The 13,394-nt window shown below is 41.4% G+C and overlaps 1 protein-coding gene across 8 annotated transcripts in view; it reads right to left on the bottom strand.

The window, feature by feature from the left end:
* Positions 1 to 13,394, bottom strand: part of LOC111865267 (potassium voltage-gated channel protein Shab) — a 341,635-nt gene that overhangs the window by 51,744 nt on the left and 276,497 nt on the right. For all 8 annotated transcript variants that reach the window (XR_004513125.1, XM_033751801.1, XM_023853173.2 and 5 more), the window contains one exon: positions 7,541 to 7,881. Coding sequence is in view for 7 of the 8 variants with exons in the window: in XM_033751801.1 (XP_033607692.1) it covers positions 7,541 to 7,881 (341 nt within the window). In the remaining variant the exon portion in view is untranslated. The remainder of the gene's footprint in view (positions 1 to 7,540; positions 7,882 to 13,394) is intronic.

Raw genomic sequence — 13,394 nt, 5'->3', positions numbered from 1 at the left:
TCAGCTCCGTTTAGTAAACGAGGTCGGCCGTCGGTACCTGATATTTCCCCCATCTACCAGAGGCGTTGGAAACTACTTGGGCGGGAAATTGTTGCCTAATTTCGCTCAGAGGTCTCCTAGAGACATGAGGATCTTTTACGTGCCGTAAAGCTACGACACGGGACCCACGGCTTAAAGTCCCTCCCAGAGGACTTGTTCCCTGAATGTTTCCGCCCTTAAAAATTCTATGACCTCCGCCGGGTGGGAATGTTACCCCTAGACAACGGAGGCCGCTAATGAGGAATGTAAGTAAGCATTGCAATATTTTGACGAGTGCAGGATGAAGAGACTAAGTTCGTGTAAAAATTGAGATATGAGTGGGGTTCCAACGCGTGGCATAAGACTCCGAGAGCTAGCTTCAACTCTAAATGCAACAATTCATATTTTCAGAAACACAAGGAAAGGTGAAATGACATAATGTTTCTGAAACTGTCAATTTCACATACAGTCAACTGGTTTTACTTTGGCGCTCACAGGTTTAGCTCGTATTTCTGTCACGGATATTTCCTGAGTTCAGAACATGAAGTGCTTATGAGAGTCGTTAACGCTTCTCATTCGTTATGACGAAATTTGTGCAGAAAAAGATTCTACGCCGGCCTCCCATTTTGTTCTGTTACAGAGAACAGCATTAGTATGAGCAGTACTATTTGTCTTGTTTACAACGAACTAATGAGAAAGTTACGAGACATTAGGCAGCACTGATCTGTTTCGATTTATCTAAATTAAACAAACGTAGCGCGACAGCTCTGGTAGCAACCAACCATGCAAGTCAATAGCTTTCCCGAACAGATCGCTGCATATGTAATACCAACATGGTCTTTAGGCGCATGTGGCAGTGGCAGAATATTAATCGCTTCATCGAGTAAGCAAAGTTTACTTGTCTGTGTTTGAAGGAGGTACTCTAAGATCTGAGACCAGCAATCGCGTCTTGCAACGAGTGTGACAACGGTCTACTTAGATCAGCTAACACTGCCCCTAATTTCTTTATATCTTGTGATTGTGGAAAGTGTGTTTGAAAATGTGAATTGCTGGAAAACACCAACTTACGGTATAGAAAGTGGATCTGCTTCTTGTACATGCAATATCGCGTCGGTCTTTCTACTTCTCGTGTTTCTTGGCTCTAGTAACTGAAAACAGAGCAAGAACTTACTGTGGGTCGGTACTTCAGCAGGACCCTCTCGCGTAGTACCGATTTTTTTTCAGGATGTGGTCATGTTTTACGCAGAAACTGCCTTCTAAAAGAAGTTATCGAAGGAAAGATAGAGGGGCGGATAGAAGTGACAAGAAGACGAGGAAGAAGACGTAAGAAGATGCTGGATGACCTTGGGGACAGAAGAGGATACTGTCATTTGAAGGAGAAAGCTCTAGATCGCATTAAATGGAGGAATTGTTTTGGAAGAGACTGTGGACCTGTCGTCTTGACAGATTACTGATGATGATGATGATGATGAAGTCAAATTGAGAGTAAGCAGCATAAGGAAGGTTGATTTACGAAGGAATGTTGATGTACTGAAACTAAGCGACATAAAATGCTCGACCGAAGCGAAGGTCTTGCAGTTTGAACCAAACACCACATACAGGAAATATAGGGAATCTGCCCACATGTCTCTGTTAGATCGTCAAAACAGTCAACCCAGCTTGGACAACTCTCCCATCTGGGTTCCCACTATTGCAACAATAGGCAGAAAATTACAACTCCGTCAAGTGTAGATTGAGTGGGAAAATTTGTGCATTTTATATCGGTACTCTTCAGAGAATTTATCTGTCCAGTGATAACTTCTATTCTGATAGTACTCCGGAGCTAGGCCTCATGGGTGTGGAGTTTTTAATATATTCATGTTTTGTCTTAACTCTCGCAGATGGTTCATGCTGTCCTTGGCTTGTATACTATATCTTGTGTTGATGTAGGTGTCTAGAGATTGGGACTAGCTCTATTGATTGGGCCAAACCCAAAGACCGAGATAGAATCCCGTATCCGAATTGTGCTTTTAACAGAAATATTACGACGGATAAAGTCCAGAAACACAGTATTTGAACACAGAGTGGAATTTGCCTGAATGGAACTGTATGAATACAGGTAGACAGAGAACAACAAACCTAAAAATTATAAATTACTGAGGATAAATTTCATTATTATGGCAAGAAATTAAAGGTATGAATACAGGAACATTTAGAGTGAGGTATTGTCTTCACATTTTGATGATTTCCATATACTGCATTATAAATTTAATAACATTTAAAAAAAAATTATCTGAAACACTAGAGTTTATGAAAAGCTGCTAAAGAATGAAAAGGTAGTTAATTATGAGGCTAAAAGTGAATATGGCGATCACAGTTGCCGTGCGGTCTCAAGTGGGATTTGTGGAGGACAAAGTGGCGTTGGGGCAGGTTTTCTCCGAGTACTTCGTTTTCCCCTGCCAATCTTCATTCCACAAATTGCTCCACAATCACCCTCACCTATCATCTGGGGCTGGTACAATAGGCCAGAAGTGGCCGCAGTACAAGGGACTTAGTCCCACCCCACCAGCAATAAGAAAAAGGCATGAACTGTCTTCGCCCGCTTGAACACTGGGATCGTGATTTCGAATCCCACTCGAGGCATTTTTTTTATTGCTAGTGGCCGTAGTACCAGGTTGCTTCAGTCTCGCCCTACGAATAATAATAAAATATGGGCTGAATAGCCTAGGTTCGGTTCCCGGAAATGCAATATTTTTCCCTTCTCCATAGCGTTTAGACCGTCTCTGAGGCTCAACTAGGGGTAAAGGGGCCGGGGCGTGAAGATGACCACTCACTTCCATCTAGTCCATTTAGTGCCGAGGTCAGTAACTGTGGAGCTATATCTCCGCTCCCCCCATGTCTTCATGGCTTAGTGCTTAACTAATTAAGTGCAGGGACAACTTTAGCTTAACCTGATCACAAGCCGAACTGCATTCTGTTGGTCTAAGCTTAATATTTAAAAAAGCACCACATTCTTTAAAATGTAAGGACTTAATAGGGTTTGACGTTCTCACGGCGTGAACTACTGGTATCTTGATTTTCTTTTTTGTGATATCGTGTAGCCATTTGGGACGAATATCGACGTTTCGGAGGAACTTGTTGCTTGAAGCGTGTGTGGCTCGATTACATAAGCATATTTCAAGGAAACACTCTTCTANGGCAGTGTGTTCCTCCGAAACGTCGGTATCCGCCTACAAGACTTGCATCATGTCATATGTCAGAAGACCAGAATCTGAATATGAACTTATGCCGTTACGTTTCTTCAGTGCTGCTACTAACATGTGGAAACAGGGGGGGGGGGGGAGAGGGATCTGTTTGTTTGCTTTATTTCAAGTTATACAAATTCTCCCTGCGTTAAACTTGCTAGATATACATTCAAAATTACGTACTTTTGTCATATTCGCAATTTCTAACACTAAAGAAATAGTTCATACAGAATTCAAATTTATTTTTGTGATACGTTACGAAACACAAAGCGAAATATTCGCATTAGTGTCACCTTCTTAGCGTTCTGAAGACCCCTTATGGAAAGAAATTTTTTCCTTTTTTCAAAACTCTATTATGACACAAATTCTACAGCCTTACAACTGAATACCTATCCTACACACCTCACAAATTCGCGTGGCTCTAATGTTGACGGTGGAACTGTTAGAGGTAGAACTATTGGGTAACCACTATTAGAAAGATGTTAATATCAAGTTCTATGAAATCTTTCAGTTGCTTCAATATTATTAAAGAAAAAACATGTGGACGGAGAAGTCTGTTGTATCACCCAGCTCAGTGTAGTCATTTATATGCTGCAGGACTTTAAATATATTGGATCATTAATTTCGTGTTTGAGAGTCAAAAACAGCTAACGCGCCTAGAAACCTACCCGCACAAGCTCACACGCATGAAAATGTGTTCACTTTCTAAGCCTCTCCTTGCTTTTGTTATGATACTGCATATATCATATCACAATAAGAGGATTCTTGTACTATATCTTATATTTCTATCTCTGTTGCTCTCACTTGGAGCACAGGACATCCGTGAAACTCTTTGTCTGGCTTCAGTTTCTGAATCTTAGACAGTCGGTAGGACACATTGGAAGGCGGATCAGCACGTCGCAGGACCGCTACTTACACACAAACACAGAATAAACGCACACAGACATCCATGCCTTGAGTGGGATTCTAACCCACGATCCCAGTGTTCGAATGGGTGAAAACACTTCATGCCTTAGACCGCGCGGCCCCTGTGATCGGCGTTTCTGTCTAATTTTTATGCTAGATTTTTTATTTTCCTTGGCACTACAGCCCCAGTGGGCCTAGGCCTACTTCCATGAACTCTCCGTTCACTTAGGTTTTTCTAGATCTTACACATTCGGTAGGACAGCTTGGGCGGGTGATCAGCTCGTCGCAAGACCTCTACCTGTATACAAACACTGAAAAACGCACACAAACATCCATGTCCTGAGTGGGATTCGAACCCACGATCCCGATTTCCAAGCGAGCGAAGACAGTGCATGCCTTAGACCGCTCGGCTACCGTGACCGGCATTTATGTCTAATTTTTATGTTAGATTACTTCGTAGATAGCCGCAATACTTTGTCTGATATATTGTTATCAATAATTATTTTGGTTGCATATGAAAACTTGATTTTGAACGGCATTCCTTTTGTTTTCCCATATAAGTTGTCCAATTACGTACGCATCAGTACTGTGTAAAGTGGACGGTCTAACTTACCCTAATTGCTATTGACTTATGAACAAATTTGACTGAAGTTCCTGCATACGGACTGAAGTTACGATATTGCATCTTCATAACAAATTTTGCATGCCGTTCGTTCCCATCAAATATTATCTCAGCAAAAGATGCATTTCCCCACTCCCCTCCCCAAGACCTACACATCAGTTTTACTGGAGCTGGTAACGCTCCCACCGCAGAAGTTGACTTCCCACATGTTGTTATTATGGATTATAGGAAATTTGAAGAGGTATTGGGCTTGAGTGGCCGGTGGTGGCATTAAGTCCGTATCGGATTTCGTGGAAATGAACTGACTTGTTCAGAAAATGAAATGGTCACAGACACACACACAACTAATGACTTCATAAGCCTACTTTTCCTTAAAAGAAAAGGAAAATGAACTAAGAAGGGTTTGCTCTTATTTGTTTTACTTTAGGAAGGGTATAATAATAATACTCTGTGGGCCCTACAGTCCATGATGAAACTTGGCCTCGGTTTTAGAGTTTTCTAATCTTATAGGTTTCCTTGGGCTGGGGATCAGCCCGCCGCAAGGAGGCTACCTTCACAGGACAACACAAACATAGAATAAATGTTGAGATATATACATGCCTCGAGTGGGGTTCGAACCCACGACTCCAATTTTTGAGCGGGTAAAGACAGTCAATGCCTTAGACCGCGCGGCCACTGTGATCTGCTAGGAAAGGTACATATGTTTACTGTATTAATATGTCCGTGTCTTTGTTCCCGCTAATAATAGTGAAACGAATAGATTTTCACGAAACTTGATACGTCACTAGGAGGCCACATAGTACTTTAGATGTCCTGTCGTAAAGGACATGACGGATTTCCGGGCCGTGCTAACTTGTGATACAAAACTTTATGCAGTTTGCGTGGCGAGGCATGCTGCAACCCAGCAACATGGCGGGCGCGCGTACTGTTGGCGACAACTGGGACTAGGATTATGAAGCTACATAAGGGCGAGGTTTAACATTAAATAAATTTATGCAAAATATACACATTTAAGTTTACAAACATGTTGACGGTTTGATTTTGTTTGAACACGCATTGATGGAAAATATGCATGGAAATCAGCAAATAATTTTATAATTTTAAGTTACACAATGATCGATGTTCTGGACATTATCTGTTCTGTCGTATTTCTTTTATGTGAGATGATGTTTCGGAGACGGGACTCTGTCTCCGTCCTCAGGAAAATCTAAATCTTTGGGCATAACTGATATAGTCCCTAGTGACTAGAGTCAAGTTCTCCGAAACGTCGTTTCGGATACATATTACGACGCTGGATATGACCAGAAATTTTTCACTTTTTAATGTACAATGTCACAAACTTCTGGTCCATATTGATTTAGGGTTCTTGAGAGGCTCATGCCGTTTCACGAGTTCTTCTCGGAAATTATCCTGGTTTTGACAGTGGTAAAATACCTGCGAGTGAGAAGCCGGGAGTGGTAACTTCAGATATTACAGGGGACAGAGAAACACGAAGACTGCAATGACGCCTAGTTGCTTGAGAACGGCTGATGTTCTTCATAGTAAATCTTGCGTTCTCTCGTATTTATCTGATCTATCGGAATACGAAACAAGAGCCTCCTAATAAGAACCCAAACTACTACTATTTGTCCGAACTATGCTGAATTCAGCCGAAATACAATGGAACTTTCAAGTAGATAGTGTGAACGCTGTAAGAGAAACACACTCGAGTTTGGTACGTTTCAATGTAATTAAAAATGAACCAATAAAAGTGAAAATCCCGTCCCTTAAATTATTTCTGTTCCCCAAATCTTACTCCTGAAACGGTGGTGAGTTTGTATATGTTAGAATGGTTTAAGGAAGCAATCCAAGTATATTTATGTTGAAGTTTATGCTAAAATAAAAATTGCGAGTTGTAACAAGGGCCTATTTAATATTATAACTCAAACATTTGCCTTTTACTAGCAGGTTTCATTGGAATTTGTACAGATGTATAGTTCATATCCACACGGTTGCTGCCTGAGTATGGGGTGAATTTAACTGCCGGTTTGACAGATAGCGAAACTAAGAATAGATCTTGCAGTAGATCGGAAACTTCAGAATTGTAAATAATAGAGAATTTAAATGGTTATATCGTCCTTGATAGAAATAAGGCCAATATATGTTTGTCATCTTACAAGCATTATATTCCATATGTTTTTTTTAAGGATTAATAAAACAGACTCTTGGTTGAAGACTCAGCCGCTACAAAATTTCCTACAGCATTGATAAAAATAGCACCACCAGAATCACCAGCTGAGTGACTGTTTTCTGTAAGGGAAATTATAATGATTACTTGAAAGATACCTGATTTTTGTCCACTTTTCTTTATGTCATAAATTTAAAGTCAACATAAATGCAAAGGGGCCCAAAATATGTAAATTATCTTGTGTTGCTCGAACGACAACCGTTGTGCCGCCTTTTTAATTGACTTCCCTGCCGTTCGATAAGGTGGCTCTGGCATTCATGTCACTAGCACCATCTTTTGAGAGAATATCACACTACACACCGTACATTGTATTTCGTGTCAACTTTCAAAATATCCACAGATGACCTCTATTAAAGTCTGTATACATTTTTGGGCCCCTCTCTATAATAATCATGGCTGGATGAATGATACAACGGATCTGAAATCTAACACAAGACCTGTAACAGGATGAAGCAGTTTGTATGCGACCTGCTCATACTCCAAGATTAAACTAGATGCCGCTGATGAGTGCCTCGAACTGAGAGGAACTGTAAAGTAGCTTACCGGGGAGGTGTAGTCCCCTGGCGAGCGAGTGAGTGGTTGCTGTTCTTCTGTCTGTCCTACCGGCTGCACCGCCATCGGGGGCAAGTCCAGGAGAAGCTGTTGCTGGAGCTCTTGGTGTGTCGCCGGCGGGCTTGGGGGTGGCGGGGGTGGATTACTCAAGCCTCCATCAGGCCCGGCTGCAATGGGAAGACTCGGTGCAGGTTGGGAAGAATTGCTTCGGCGATGTCGGCTAGAGAAGTGGTCGAAGTTGCGGTAACATCCGACCTGGTTACCCCGGGTAGTTGTACCGCTGGCGCTCTCGGCCTCTGTGCTGTTTCCATCAGCCTGGGACATGTTGTGGCCTGATCGGGGTGGGGGACACTCAGTAAGACACACATCAGATACTGCGTTCAGATGTACACACACAGCACACCACCCATTCTTCTCATTCTCATTCTCTCTTCTTCTCTCTCTCCGCCTGTCCCGAGATCAACTCCGTTACAAATAAAGAACACGCAAACAAGAAAAGGCGAAAGTTTACGACACAAATATTAATTTCTTCACTGAGTCTGCAAATGAGCGTACCGAGCCACGCTAACCTGGAAAACTCTGTTGAGAGTGCAGCATAACACAGTGCACGTCGGTTTGCATCTGCGTTGTCTATGTCACGTGGGGTAACATGTGTCTGAATTACGCTGCAGTTTGTGTTGTATATGTCACGTGGGGTAACAATTGCCTGCCTTACGCTGCAGTTTACGTTGTATCTGTCACGTGGGGTAATATCTGTCAACCTTACTCTGCTGTTTGCGTTGTGTATGTCACGTGGGGTAATATCTGTCAACCTTACGCTGCAGTTTGGGTTGTCTATGTCACGTGGGATAACATGTGTCTGCATTACGCTGCAGTTTGCGTTGTCTATGTCACGTAGGGTAACAATTGCCTGCCTTACGCTGCAGTTTACGTTGTATCTGTCACGTGGGGTTATATTTGTCAACCTTACGCTAGTTTTGCGTTGTGTATGTCACGTGGGGTAATATCTGTCAAACTTACGCTGCAGTTTGCGTTGTGTATCTCATGTGGGGTAACATGTGTCTGCCTTACGCTGCAGTTTGCTTTGTGTATGTCATGTGGGGTAATATCTGTCAACCTTACGCTGCAGTTTGCGTTGTGTATGTCACGTGGGGGTAATATTTGTCAACCTTACGCTGCAGTTTGCGTTGTGTACGTCACGTGGAGTAATATTTGTCAACCTTACGCTGCAGTTTGCGTTGTGTATGTCACGTGGGGTAACACCTGTCTGCTTTACACTGCAGTTTGCGTTGTGTAAGATGTGTGAAATAATATTTGCCTGATTTACATTATACTTTCCATTATGTACGTTACATAAGGTAACATCTACTTGTGTTACACTGCAACTTCGTGGTGTGAGCCTGTGTACCACATCGAAGTTTTCTGTTAGATATGGCAGTTTGTTTTAAGTTTTCCTCTTTGTCTTAGCACGTTACTGTACTCCGTTTTGTATATTTTGATATTTTCTGTTGTAAAATATCTCTGCTTGTTAAATAATTCGTTGTTGCAATGGATAATAAAAATAATACACTATTTATATAGCTTTTAAGCCAGTTAAGAGAAGGGATATGAGTTCATGTTAACTGCGCTCTTGATAATTTTATTTAACTCGAGGATGTTTAAAAAGACTTCTCGAATCAGCGATGCTGGTGTAGTGTAAAATTATACGTATTTACATTCAGAGTTCTCCAAGTTTGGTTTACATTTGCCGATAAACGCAGAGTCAAATCAGTAAATCCGTCTGAGTTACTGCTACTTCTCTCACAACACATTCAGGAATTCACGGTATCAAAATTTTACGCGAGATCCGAGGCTTCTCTGAAAACAGCGCTAAAGAATAGCTCAAGATAAAATTTGGGTGCTTCATCATCACTTAAATTTGTCAGGTTTTTAAAGTATTACGTTTATATGGAACATATCTTAATGTGCAAGGACGGAAATTTTTCAAATTTTCTAACACGATAAAGTGAAAATTGTACGTGATCTCAAGGCTCTAGTGAAGAATGTCCTCATCGGTACAGCAGCTGAAGGGCATGCAGGATCTCTGTCTTGAGGCAAACACGGTTCAGTTGGAGAAACATATGCATTGGTCCCCTAGAAATGTTCATGACACAAAGAATATGTACATAAGACCTTCCATCATAAATACTGTGAAACGTAAGCCTTCAGGAGCGAGTTGGAGGCTTCGGGTCCACCGTCAGAGTCGTATCAAGGGCTCTGACGGGAGCCTGTGGGGACTGTCCCTCCTCGCATCAGCAGTCAGAACACACTTGTCACCTGAGGAACACAATACACCTTAACACATACAACTTTACACTGCAAGCAAACACTGTGCACCAGGCATGAAGGTTGTGCGAACAGCAAAGACAGCAGGCTTTGCTATGGAGTAGAAATATCTGACAGGCGTGCGCACAAGGGTCAGAAGCAAGTAATTTCATTTTATACGTACAGAGGGCATGATAAGTCACGTCCCATCTGTAAGCAAGACTGCAAATCATTGAAACTCTGTTGAATATTTGATCACACTGCAATTTCTGCTGGGCAGGAAGGGCGAGGCTGTAAGTTTGAACTGACATGCCGTAAAACAGGCCTACTTTTTCTATAAATTGGCCGGTGACTTACGACCGGACGCACTTATGACCCCCCAAAAAGTAAAATATGATTAAAATGAAAAGTTTTTAAAAATAAATTATAAAGATGATAAAAAGATTAGAAAGGTTATAAAATACTCTTAATAAATATATGGCCGACATACGACCAGATCGACTTAGGACCTGTCAGTCAGAATGGAAGTCTGTCGTAAGTCGACGACCAAGTGTTCTTTATTTACTATTCCGAGTGTTTCAGACACGAATTTGGAAGCATCGTCCCTTAACTTGAATCAATTTATGTATTCCATAACAATATGTCCGCAAAAGATGTTACAAATTTCCCAATTTTAGGGTAATTAGCTAAAAAGCAGTAATTACCTGTAGTTCTGAGGGAGGGTATAAGGTGACAATATTTTAATTATATACAGATTTTACGCTCATGTGACGAGAATAAGGCGACAGGTTGTAAAACACGGACAGACGGACAACACACTGAGCAGTATGAGTTACGTCATACACAACATTGTGTATGCTATAAGACTGTATGTAGCCTAGCAACGTGTCATGTCTGTGGATGGTAACAGAACGTTCACCTCTGCTTAAGTGCGAGTCGTGATGAGGGCAGCGTTCTTGGATCCTGTTTGCGGACAGTACAAAGTAAGGAGGAATACTGAAATGAAATCAGATTCACACAGTGCGAAAGAAGTCAGTGAAGCAACGGTAGGCCGATAGTTTATGGAAAATAAAATAGGGTTAAGGAAAGCATGAGGTTGTCAGAATTCTAGAAGGGACATGGCTCACTGAAGAAACGTCAATGGATGTTATGAATCTGATGCAAAGAACATGAAGATATACTGGATGAATTAAATATTTATTTCTCAAATGAACAGGCGGTAACAGGGAATGAAGAGTCGTTGCTCTTCCCAAGAACTACTCTTCGCTGCAAACCAGAAGGTTCGACAACAGCCGCAGAGACGGGGGGGACTTGGGGCTAGTCCGCGGAGGACAGAAGCAAAAATAAGAACGACAAACACTGGATGACCACTTACAAATGTTGTATTGTCAAATTTTAATTGCTCAGGAATTATATGAAACTTAGGGTCTCAACTCTTGTAAAACATAAATTGCTTCAATATGTATAGAAATATAATACATGACACAAACTCCGTCCTAAGTGTAACAATTTATTGTAGTTCTTTCGTCTTCCTTCCTTCTACACTACATGTTTCGGCCTTAATGGCCATCATCAGGTGTATACTCTTACGTAGCTGCTACACTGCACGTAGTTTAAAATTTAAAAAACACTAGTCTTCCTAATTGTTCATTTCTCCGTTGCTAACAGGTTTAACACGTGTTACAGATAAGCAGATATATTTTGTGTATGTATAATAAATTGTTTTGGAGGCTCGTGATGTAGATGTAGCAATATTAATGTTAATTATTTAGTCGGTGCCTCATCTTACGAAGTATTGTCCGTTCTGTAGAGAATGTAAACGACTATACAAAATATAGAATACTCCAATTTGTTCGTGGGAACACATCAAAATCACAAAAACCAACAACTGACTCGATGATGTAAAACATCAATCAAAGAATTCTATTCTTGTTTTATAACTTTTGTTTTATGTAATTTAATTTATTGTATTTTTACGCCAAATATTTTAATATTGCTTTCCACATCGCAGTACAACAGCCGTTCAAACCACTCTGGTCACGCCTGTTGCTATACGAACTTGAACCATCTCGAGCATCATTTGCTCTGTGCTTCAAGTCGCTGCTGATGACGCTGCTTCCGGCATCAGTTTTTGGTGTCTCTCTTCGTCTGATGCCTACCCTTTGAACTGTAAAGCAAGGGAGGCCCTGCCAGTAGCTACGCTACCGCTGGTATAGCTCTCAGGCAAGAAGTGGCCGCAGTACAAGGGACTTAGTCCCACGCCACTAGCAATAATAAAATGGGGAATTAGCTAGTGTTTGCTATATCAGTGGAGTACTGGTACTTGCATTAACAGTCAGATTGTTCTGAAAACAAAACCTACAGTAAACGAGATGGAATTACTCTGAACGTTAAAGCAAGCAGTGGGTTGGGACGTGAGAGTGCATGACATACTCCACGCAAATTATGCCTATAAACTCGTGCGATATATGTTGTTTAGTCTCATCGGTTGATTAGCCGTGCTGTTACGGCAACTTCTCCGACAGGGCTGTATGGCGTGCAGCATAGAAACAGGCGTTTCGTCCACCCATGACGGATTTACCATGATAGATGTTTCCTCTGGAGACAAACAAACCGGAGGGGCAGATAGAAGTGCCCAAAAGACGGGGAAGAAGACCGAAGAAGGTATTTTAATTGAAGGAGAAAGCTTGAGATCGCATTAAGTGGAGGAACTGTTTTGGAAGAGACTGTGGACCTGTCGTCTGACAGATTACTGATGAATGAATGAATTTTAATATAATTAATTTTATTGTATCCAATTTTTTAGTACTTCAGTTCAGTGGTGTATGTATGTTAGCCATGTAATTGCCTGATGATGGCCATTAATAGCCGAAACATGTAGCAGAGCCAAACTAGGCAATGACCTTAATATTATTGTTTTGACGGTTTTAATAAAGAAATTGTATATTATAAAACAAAAGGATGTATGAAATGAAAATCTTTTCTTCTATTGAGCAGTTCTATATTTATGCACACCCTATATTAATTATTTAACTGCGTGAATCAAGACATGTTAAAAACTGATCGACGACAGAATCTGTCATGGTAGATCCGTCATGGGTGGACGAAACGCCTGCTTCTATGCTGCACGCCTTACAGCCTTGTCGGAGAAGTTGCCGTATCTGCACGGCTAATCAACCGATGAGTATACACAACGTATATCGCACGAGTTTATAGGCATAATTTGCGTGGAGTATGTCATGCACTCTCACGTCCCAACCCACTGCTTGCTTTAACGTTCAGAGTAATTCCATCTCGTTTACTGTAGGTTTTGTTTTCAGAACAATCTGACTGTTAATGCAAGTACCAGTACCCCACTGATATAGCAAATACTAGTTAATTCCCCATTTTATTATTGCTAGTGGGAAGTCCCTTGTACTGCGGCCACTTCTGGCCTATTGTACCAGCCCCAGATGATAGATGAGTGTGATTGTGGAGCAATTGGTGGAATGAAGATTGGCAGGGGAAACCGAAGTACTCGGAGAAAACCTACCCCAGCGCC

Source organism: Cryptotermes secundus, unplaced genomic scaffold, assembly GCF_002891405.2.
Source record: "Cryptotermes secundus unplaced genomic scaffold, Csec_1.0 scaffold806, whole genome shotgun sequence".
Classification (NCBI taxonomy): Eukaryota; Metazoa; Arthropoda; class Insecta; order Blattodea; family Kalotermitidae; genus Cryptotermes; species Cryptotermes secundus.
This window is presented reverse-complemented; position numbering and strand designations above follow the sequence as displayed.